The sequence below is a fragment of the Emiliania huxleyi genome (genome assembly GCF_000372725.1).
Source record: "Emiliania huxleyi CCMP1516 unplaced genomic scaffold EMIHUscaffold_939, whole genome shotgun sequence".
Classification (NCBI taxonomy): Eukaryota; Haptophyta; order Isochrysidales; family Noelaerhabdaceae; genus Emiliania; species Emiliania huxleyi.
The window spans coordinates 1-9,507 of NW_005195023.1; the positions used below are offsets into that span (position 1 = coordinate 1).

General features: G+C 65.4%; 3 protein-coding genes across 3 annotated transcripts; all 3 read left to right on the plus strand.

Moving 5' to 3' along the window:
- Positions 1 to 588: 588 nt before the first annotated feature.
- Positions 589 to 1,640, plus strand: EMIHUDRAFT_460244 (hypothetical protein; the record flags this gene model as incomplete). The annotated part of the gene is made up of 3 exons (XM_005756961.1): positions 589 to 599; positions 677 to 962; positions 1,047 to 1,640. 3 exons carry the CDS (start codon positions 589 to 591, stop codon positions 1,638 to 1,640), a joined length of 891 nt encoding a protein of 296 aa, XP_005757018.1.
- A 4,569-nt stretch (positions 1,641 to 6,209) lies between these two features.
- Positions 6,210 to 7,388, plus strand: EMIHUDRAFT_121601 (hypothetical protein; the record flags this gene model as incomplete). Its single annotated transcript, XM_005756962.1, has 1 exon — positions 6,210 to 7,388. The coding sequence occupies one exon, from the start codon at positions 6,210 to 6,212 to the stop codon at positions 7,386 to 7,388; it is 1,179 nt and encodes a 392-aa protein (XP_005757019.1).
- Positions 7,389 to 7,666: 278 nt separating this feature from the next.
- On the plus strand, positions 7,667 to 9,020 carry EMIHUDRAFT_121602 (hypothetical protein; the record flags this gene model as incomplete). The annotated part of the gene is made up of 2 exons (XM_005756963.1): positions 7,667 to 8,052; positions 8,162 to 9,020. The coding sequence occupies 2 exons, from the start codon at positions 7,667 to 7,669 to the stop codon at positions 9,018 to 9,020; spliced, it is 1,245 nt and encodes a 414-aa protein (XP_005757020.1).
- Between the last annotated feature and the right edge of the window lie 487 nt (positions 9,021 to 9,507).

A 9,507-nucleotide genomic window follows, 5' to 3' on the forward strand; every position in this document is an offset into this window, starting at 1 on the left:
GCCTTCACCACCACCATCGCCGCACGCAACCACCTGCTGCCGTGGCTCGCCCGCGCGGGTGCGGCAGCGGCGGCCGAGCGGGCGGCGGCGGCGGCTGCGGCGGAGCGCGAGCTGACTGGGCGCGTGGCTTTGCGCGGCGCTCGCGTGCGGTGTGGGGCAAGAGTGACTGCGCGCGTCTGCTCGGCGCTGTAGGCGCGCACACGAGCTGGAGATGGCGCGGGAGAGGCTCGAGGCTGCGCGCGCGGAAGGGAGCCGCGAGGCGGCCGCCGGCGCGGAGCGGTTGCGGCAGGCGGAGGAGCGTTTCGCGGCCAAGGAGGCAGCCGGCGCGGAGCTGCGCGCCGTCGAGCGCGCTTCGGCCGAGCGCGAGGCGTTGCGCGGCGCCGAGGCGCTGGCCGAGGCGCGGGGTTCGGAGCAGCGGCTCAGAGACAAGGCGCGCGGCCGGGTGTGTGTGTGTGTGGAAGCGGAGGGCCGGGTAGTCTCTTGGAAGAGGAGGGCTGCAAGAGGAGGGCCCCTGTAGACTGACGAGGCCCTCTGCGAGTGGCGCCCCTAAGGTGGCAGAGCACGTTAATTGAATTCTAACTTTAATTAATGCGCCTCAGGTGGCAGAGCACGTTAATTGAATGTTAACTTTAATTAGTGCGCCTCAGGTGGCAGAGCACCTCGCATCGGAGCGCAGCGCGGCGGAGCGCGCGGCACAGGCCGCCGCGCGAGAGGCGGAGGCGCGAGGCGCGCTCGAGGCGGCCACTGCGGCCGCCGCCGCGTTGCGCGAGCAGCTGGCGGCGGCCAAGCAGGAGGCCGAGGCGGCGCGCGTGGCGGAGGAGCTGGCCCGGCGGGAGGCGGTGGGCAAGGCGGTGGACGAGTACGTCGCCGCCGTCGAGGTTTCGGCGGAGGGGCAGCGCGCTCTCCGCGAGGAGCGAGACGCATTGCTGGGCCAGTTGCGCGATTTTACCGAGCGCGCCGCCGTGCTGCCGCCCTTCTACGCACTTCGTGCACTCGCCGCGGCAGGTGTCGGTGGACGCGTCTGTGACACGTCCGTGACCGCACAGGCCCAGAGGATATTTGCCAGCGACCACGTGCCGGACGATTTTGTGGACGCGTTCGTGTCGGACCGCGACGGCGACTTCCCCTCGGGCGAGCTCGCCGAGAAGGCTGGCCAGAAGGCGGCGCAGGCGGCCGAGAAGATCGCAGAGGCGGGGCTGGGCAACATCGCGTCGGTCGCGTCCGTCGCCCTACGCAAGGGCACGTCGCCGCCCGCTGTCGGGCGGTGGGCACAGGGCCCGCTGCCCTCTCACGCTCCCTATCCGGCGGCTGTAGGCGCGCCGCTCGCACAAAAGGCGTGGGCGTCATGGTTTGGCGGAGACGGCGGCGAGGCGCCGCCCGATGATGAGTTCAAGCCGGAGGACCTCAAGCGGCTCCTCGCTGGCAACGGCGGCGGCGGCGGCGGAGGATCGGCCGAGGGCGATGCTTTTGACAGGGCTGCGGCGCAGGTGGCAAAAGGCGCAGCGGCGCCCGCCACGAATCCTCCCACTGCTGACGTTGGGCCCGCGGCGGCGCCCAGACCCGACCCTGCGGTGGTCGCCGCCACCCCGGGGGTCCCAGCAGCCGCAGAGGCTGGGCCCAAGTCCGACGTAAGAACGTGACGACGGAGTGTCATCGGGAGACTGTGTAGTTCGTCTGGGGTTTTACGTACGGTTTTTGTGTGTGATTCCTGGATAAAGTGGGATTTCTTCCGCGCGCCCAGTCCACTGCACTGTCCATCTGTCCAGCGGCAGCGCGGCCACGGGGAGGCGCGTCGACGCCCTGCCATGATCACCGTACACCGACCCTGGTCCACGCCTGCGCGGCCTGCGCGCGAGGGCGAGCCGTGTGTGGGAACGCGGGGGTGCACATCGATCAACAGCGAGCGGGTTTATTTTTTATTGGTAGCAAGACGATTAGTTGTTACCCGGTATGTGCGCCACCGGCACCGCGCTTTCCCCCGCTCCGACGATGGTCGATGCGGGCTCAGACTACACAGACCACCTCAGTCCTCAATAATCCTCTCAGACAGACGTCAGAGCGGGACCAGAGGAAGAGGGGTCAGTCGGTCAGAGCTCAGAGAGGAGAGATGTCACGGAGAGTCACGGAGAGCCTGCGAAGGCTGCGTCACCCGGGGGGCCGCACACACTCTTATAATAGACACTCTTCGAGTCGCCGTCACGCGTCGGTCAGACTTCAATGTGAGCCGCCGCGGCGCCGATGTGCACATATATGCAATGGTATGCCAATGTACGACGTGCGGTGCGTGTATGTACAGAGGGGGCGCGCATGCACATAAGAATTTCTTGATCACACCGCACACGCGGGCGGCTCACACACATCTCGGACGCAAGTCGCAGCTTCACTCACGATCAGGCAGGCGTGTGGGCGCGCCCCCTGTCGTCCACCCGCGACATGTGGCCGACCTCCACACTGCGCGTTGCACACCGCTCGCTCGGCAGCCAGCCGTACGGCACACATCCTCGCTTTTCAGGCGAACGGGATGCGAGCTGTCCGCCTCCATCCAGGAGCCCTGCTCAACCTCGTCGCCCTCGGCGTCGACGGCATTGATGGCCCTCGCCAACTCGCGCCGCGACACCGCCGCCCCGCCTGCGCTCGCATTCAGATGCGCCTCTACATCCATGCAGCCGGCCGCGAGACAGCGGGTGACCTCGTGGCCAGTCAAGGCGTCTGAAGGCGGGCGAGTCAGCCCCAACCGATCTGTGAAGGCGCAGCCCGGAGCTGAGATGCCGTGCACGCAATTGGCGCCGCAGCGAACGACCCCCTCCAGGAGCGCAGCCTCGGAGAAGCACAGGGACTCTGGGCTCTGAGGTAGCCTTTCGGCGACAGTCGAGTCAAACATGGCAAACCAGAGACGCTCAAACATGCCGCCGACGTCGTTCGAGTGCAGCGCCGGCCGCTGATCGACAGCCTTGGCGCTCCGGGGCCCCAAGTCGACGATGTAGGGCCCAAAATTGCTCCATTTTGCGGCGCGCTGCCGCCATGTCTGAACGCATGGCCCAGTGTTGCTCCCGTTGCACCCGTATTTGCGCATGTGTGCCTCGCGCACCGAGTCCGGCAAGTGGAATGCATGGCACCGCCACGCGAGGCACTCTCTCCCGTCCGGTGCGGGGCCCGGATCGGGCGTCGCCGTGGTCGGTGGCGACGGCAGCGAGGCGAGTGCAAGGTTCATGGCATAGAAGCGCCTTGAGCGACCGCGTATGGCCTCCCGCGTCACTGCGAATTCCGCATGCTGCGGCCACGGGATCGTCGAGGGGATTGTAGGGAGGGCGAGAAATGTTCGCAACCACCAGTGAAGAGAGCGCGCGTGGCCGTACGCCGCCGAGTCATTGGTGAGCTTTTTCACCACGGAACTTGTGCTCTCATCCTCAACCCAGCAGGGACATGCCTCGGGAGACCTCACTGCCCATGGCCGCTGTGGTGTGCCATGCTGCTGCAGCCGTCGCTCATCACTCTCCAGCCGGAACCTGGCGGCCCACGCGTCGACATCAGCGAGCAGGCCGACCTTGTTGAGCATTGGAATGCTGGGATCGTCCTGAACAAAGAGCACAACTGAAGGGAGATGGTCGTAGAACGTAAGGCAGAAGCGCAGGATGGAGTGCGACTCACGCGCGCCTTGGTTTGGCCCCTGGACGCAATGCGCACGGCTCGTTGCCAACCAGTTCAGGAGTGTCTGCGGCAGCTCACTGCACTTTCCACCCTTCGCATCGATCAGGGCGCGCACACTAAGCCTCGCTGACAGTGCCGAGACTAGCTGTGTGAGTGAGCGGCGGTCACCACTGCTCCGAGAGTGCGGACTTATTGTTATTACCACAGCAACGGCGGCACCAGCCAGGTCTCTCCGAATGGTTTGCAAGCAGCTCTTTGCCTGTGGCAAAATTACAGGCGCGCGTGGGCGTTTGAAGGCGATCCAAGCCAATGTTGCGGTCGCGAGAAGAAAGGGGGCCAAGCACCACGCGCGCATAAACTTGGGACGCGCGCATATTCAACACAAGAATTTGAAAGCCCTCCAAGTTCGCCAAGTGAACTTAGTGCAGCGGAAGGAAACGCTTGACGAAGGCGACGGATTGCCCAGACCAAACGCACACCACGCGAATATCCGGATACAGCCAATGTTGCGGTCGCGAGAACCACCGAGGAAGAGAAACCGGGGGCTGCCCAGGCACCACACGCGCGCATAAACTTGGGAGGGAGGCGCGCATATTCAACACACAGAAGAATCAGCCCGAGAATTTAGTGCAGCGGAAGGAAACGCTTGACGAAGGCGACGGATTGCCCAGACCAAACGCACACCACACGTGAATATCCTGATACAAAGACTCAATTGTCATTTAGAGTCAACCATCTTTCCCTAACTCGCTCCGTGAGCGTACCCGGGGAGCCGCCGAGCCAAGTGGAGCTGCTGTGGAACGGCGCCGGCGGGCCCGCGCAGCGGAGGTGGTGCAGGTTGGTCTCGGAAACGAGGAAGAGCAGTGTCAGCTCTTCACCCGCGTAAGCCCAGCAGCGTTGCGGGTTGTCCCGCCAGACGGTCCCGTTGCAGCCAACCTCCCGCATCGGCCAGCGGGCCTCGAGCCAGGAGTACAGCAGCAGGTGGAGCTTGGCCAGGTCTGCAGCCACGTCAGGTGGCGCCAGCCACCAGTTTGCCCACGGAAGAGGAGGCCCGTCTGCGCGGATAGAGGCTGCGGCCGCCTCATAGCTGACACCGAGCCACTCGAAGAATGGCTGCAAGATGGTCGATTTGTGTAGCTCACGGTCCGTCCGTCGCGCGTGTCGTGAAACATCCGATTTCCACCGCACGAGCTGCCTCTCTCCCCACCAGTAGAGTGTGGCGCGCTCTGGAAGCTGCTCGAGCTCTGCTGGCCTCAGCCGGCGCGCAATCGACTCGAGGTTCTGGCAGGCAGGGTCAAACAGCTTGGTAGAGTCCGCGACCACCTTCCACGACGCAGAGCCCACCCAGCATCTTCTCCCTCTGCAGCTTGGTGAGAGCAGTGTGGTTATGCGCAAGCCCAGCGCGATGATGGCAGCGTTCTCGGCGAGGAGCGAGAGATACTGCTGCCCGAGCGAGGTGCGATAGAAGGGGGCAAGGTCCGCAATGGTGAGGTTGCTCGGCAATCGGGCTGTGCAGTCGGGCGCCAGGCCTGCACTCAAGCCGACGGTGTGGACTTTGAACAGCTTTGAGGCGAGGCGATCCACTTGCATGCGGCGGGCGCTCTGGCAGCTGTGGTAGAGAAGGAAGAGCTGGATTTCACTGCTTTGGATCTCGCTGCTACGGAGGGGCAGCTCGAGGTCGCTTCCGGACAGGGAGAGCTGTCGCGCGAGCCACATACGTGTGGACCTCGTGAGCGCCCGTCGCGGCAACCCTGTGTGTGTGTTTGTTCGTCGGACCGGCGACCCTGAAAAATCATTCTCGCGCTGCCCATCTTGTGAGGTGGGAAGTAAGCAGACAGAAGGCGAGCAACCGACCGGCTATGTACGAAGTACCCTTGTAAGGGCTAATGCCCAAGCGGCACGGCAGAGAAAGAAAATGTGCTCACCGTGGATCCGTGGTTCTCGAGGTTCTCGAGGTGGATATACATGTACATCCTTTGGCCGCGTTGCCGTTGGGTAGCGACTAGCGAGGATTGGTGTGACGCGATCCACGCAGGCGTGGTTTCTGACGGCCGACCGTCAGTGCACGGAGTTGCCCTTCTCCGACTGCCCCGGCTAGTTCCCGAGGTCGCGCGGGGCTGACCCCTGCGTCCCCCGAGACCTACAACAACAACATGTACATGTAGCGCGGGTGGCTCACCGTGCTCCGTGGCTTTTCTCTCCCGTGGCAGAGAGAAGGCATGCACAGGCAGAAGCCAGAAAGAAAGAAAGAAAGCCGCCAACCCCCAGAGAAAAAAGAGAAAACAGACAACAGACAACCCAAGGGAGGGATGGGACAAACAGACAAACAGAGAGAAGCACTTGGAGCACTTGGAGTGCAGTCGGTAACCTCACATCCAGGGCCGGGGAGCTCAGAAGCGCACCCAGCGGGCCGGATGATCGGTATCGGGTTACGGGCTAGAGAGCCCTAGCCCCGGGGGTGCGCGTTCGCAGGGACAAGAAATCGCGTATTTTTCCCTCGCGCAAGGGCGTCCAAGTTCTACGTGCACCAGCGCATTCGCGGGCCGCACCACTTCGTGTGTATGCCTGCCTGCGACCGGCGCTATTTCCTCCTCGCCACCGGCACCATCTGCCTCATCCAGCTCAGCTGCATCATCGAGGAGTGGATCTTCAAGCAGCTGCACGGGTTCCACTACTTTTGGTTTGTGGCGCTGATCGAGCTGCTCCTCTTCACCGTGCTCGGTCACGCCTCTTCTGCGAGCGAGCAGGGTAGGTCCGTGCTGTCGATGCCGTCGATGCATCCAAGCGGGCCGATGCGCCTCTACGCGGTCTCTGGCTGCAGCCTCGCCGCCGGCACCGGGCTCGGCAAGCTGGCGTTCAAGCACCTCAACTATGCAACCGGGACGGTGCTCAAGTCGATGAAGCTGCTGCCCGTGATGGCGCTCTCCGTTTGCTGGCTACAGCGGCGGTACAACGCGTGCCAGCTGTCCGCCGCGTTGCTGATGGTCGCGTCCGCGTCGCTCTTTGGCCTCGGCGAGCGCGAGGTGGAGACTGAGTTCAGCCCGACGGGGATCCTGCTCTCGTTCCTCTGCCTCTTTGCACAGGCGCTGCAGAACACGAGCACCGACCGGCTGCTGCGAGACCACGGCGCGACCGTCCACGAGACGATGACGCTCTCCAACGGGTGGGGCTTCCTCGTGACGCTGCTGCTCACCCTCTACACGGGCGAGCTGCTGCCCGCCGTCGCGTTCTTCTCGCGCAGCTGGGTGTACTGGGCGCTGCTGCTGCTGCGCTGCGTACTCTTCTACCTGGGCGCGCTGCTCTACACGCGGCTCATGCAGGACAGCGGCGCGGTCGCCGCCGTGTTTGTCACCACCATGCGCAAGGCGCTCACGGTCGTCATCTCCTTCCTCCTCTTCCCAAAGCCATGGACGGAGAAGTACGCGGCGGGCGGGCTGCTCCTCCTCGCCGCCATCGTGTGCGAGTACCACGGCAAGGCGGGCGACGCTGCGGTGCGCCCGCGCCAGGACCAGAGCTCCGCCGACATTGCCCGAGAGCTCCTCTCGAGCATGAGCAGCAGGGCGAGCGAGCACGAGCACGAGCCGCTCGCCGCGGGGGAGAGGGAGAGCAAGGCGAGCAGCAGCGACCCGGAGGCGTCGGGCCAGAGCGGGGCCGAGGGAGGCCACGAGCTATGCCAGACTCCGTCAGCGTGGCTATATCTCACGGGGAGCATACGCCGGCCGAGGCACTCTCGTGGATAGCGCCGCGCTCACTCCCCAAACGCGGTCCGCGGCCCTGGACGCTGTCCCACAGCGCGCCGCACCCGTCCTCAGTCGTCCCGCGCGGATAAATACTCAAAGAAAGAAGTGTGTCCACGACACAGCCAAAGAGAAAAGGAAACACCAGGGGAGGGTTGGCGGTATCGGTGAGAGGGAAGCGAAAAAGAAAAAAACCACGTCGCGCCCGGCCCGCCGGCCGCGAGGGAGGCGGCGGGATACCGGTGTGGGGGTGCGGCCCGCGCGCGCGTTCCAGCATTGCAATGTATATGCGCCTGGCCGACGCCTGCGACCTGCTCGGCGTGCCGCCCTCCGCTTCGCGCGAGGACGCCCAGAAGGCCTACCGCAAGTGCGCTCTGCGCCATCACCCAGACCGCAACCCTGGCGACCCGAGCGCCACCTCAAAGTTTCAGTCGATCGGCGAGGCGTGGGACCGGCTGCAGCAGTACCACGACAACCCTCGCCGGTGGGGCGCAAACGCGGATGAATCGGACGAGGACACCGCCGACTCTGCAACCGGCGCCGACCACTTTGCTTCGTCCTGGGAGGACCTCTTCCGGCGCTGGTACGCTGGCCCGCCGCCCCCGAACAGAGGCGGCGGCCGCGCCTGGGACTTTGAGCCGCCTCCGCAGCACCGCGCCGACTGCAAGTGCGCTGCGTGCGCCGCGGAGCGCCGCCGCGAAGAGATCTTTGCGGAGCGTGCAAGGGCGCGTGAGAGGCGGAAGGAGGAAGCGGCCAAGCAGATGGCGGCGGCGCAGGCGAGGGAGGGCGGAGGCCGCCTCTGCGCTTCGGCGTCTCTTCACATCCTGCCGCTGCGAGCAGGCGCGCGCCAAGGAGGAGGCCGCGCGGACGGCGCATCAGCGAGTGGCGGAGGCGGAGGCCGAGCGGAGGCGCGAGCAGAAGTGGATGGCTGAGCAGACCGCGCGGCGGGAGAGAGTGACGGCGGCGCTCCGCACGCACCTCTCGGGGCCGGTCGAGCTCTCCGTGCCGCTGGACGAGCTGCTGCTCCGCTTCAGCGCGCTCAAGGCGAGGGCGGACGCGGCGAGGCGCGCGGTGTCGCACGTGTTCGGCATGTCCGGGGCGTCCAAGGACACGCGCATGACATGTCTGAGACATGTCCACAGGCGCGCGGTGTCGCACGCGCGCGACGGCGCCGCCGAGTGGGACGAGGTGAGGGCGCTGCTTGCGAGGGCAGAGGCGAGGCTGGACGCGCTGGGCGAGGCGGCGGAGAAGGCGGCGGCGGCAGAGGCGGCAGCAGAGGCGGCCGCAGAGGCGGCAGGGTCGGGCGCGGCGGCGGAGGCGCAGGCGGAGGCGGAGGCGGGAGTGGCGGCGGAGGCGGGCGTGGCCCTTGATGCTGCTCGCAATCGGGCCGACGAGGAGGGCGGCGGCGAGGCGGAGGCAGGGGAGAGGCCGAAGGGGAGGAGAGGCGGTGGCGGCGGCCGCAAGGAGAAGCCGGGCAAGGCTGCCGTCGAGCAGCAGGCGATACAAGCCCTCTCGTCGGCGTTGACGGTGGAGGAGCTCGAGGACGCAATCAAGGCTGCGGACGGCGTGAGGAGGGCCTCACCGGCGCTGCTCAAGGCGATCGAGAAGGCGTGCGATCGGCTCGCAAGACTGTAGAGTTTTTTGTGAGCGGTGTTGTTGCTTGGTCGCCGGGTGCGTATGTGTTGATTTATTTATTCGTGTTTTGAAATTCTCAAAAAGGTGCAGCACTAGCCGACATCGACAAAAAGTCCCTCTCTGCCCCGCGCGGCGAGCAGCCCCGCCGGAGGCGAAGAAAAATTTGCCACCGCCTTGCGCTCGCACACGATGACACAACGCTTGAAAAACCATTCTGACGAGCCTCCGAGCATACTTGTGTGGACGTTTCGGGCTCCCATCCCCCGCCCCGGATCCGTGGGCGATCGCACACGCGGCTGGGGGGCACGGCGCGAGGTGCCAGGTGGCGCTTACCACTGAAAAGGAGGTTTTGGAGCCCCTAAAGCGTCATAATAGCCGCACGTTTGCACTCGCCGTGCCTTGCCATCTCCGAGCCGCGCCCCCGCCTTCAGTTTTAAGGCGAATCGGGTGCCGAACTCGGCGTCAACAGCTTTGGCTCGACATCTTT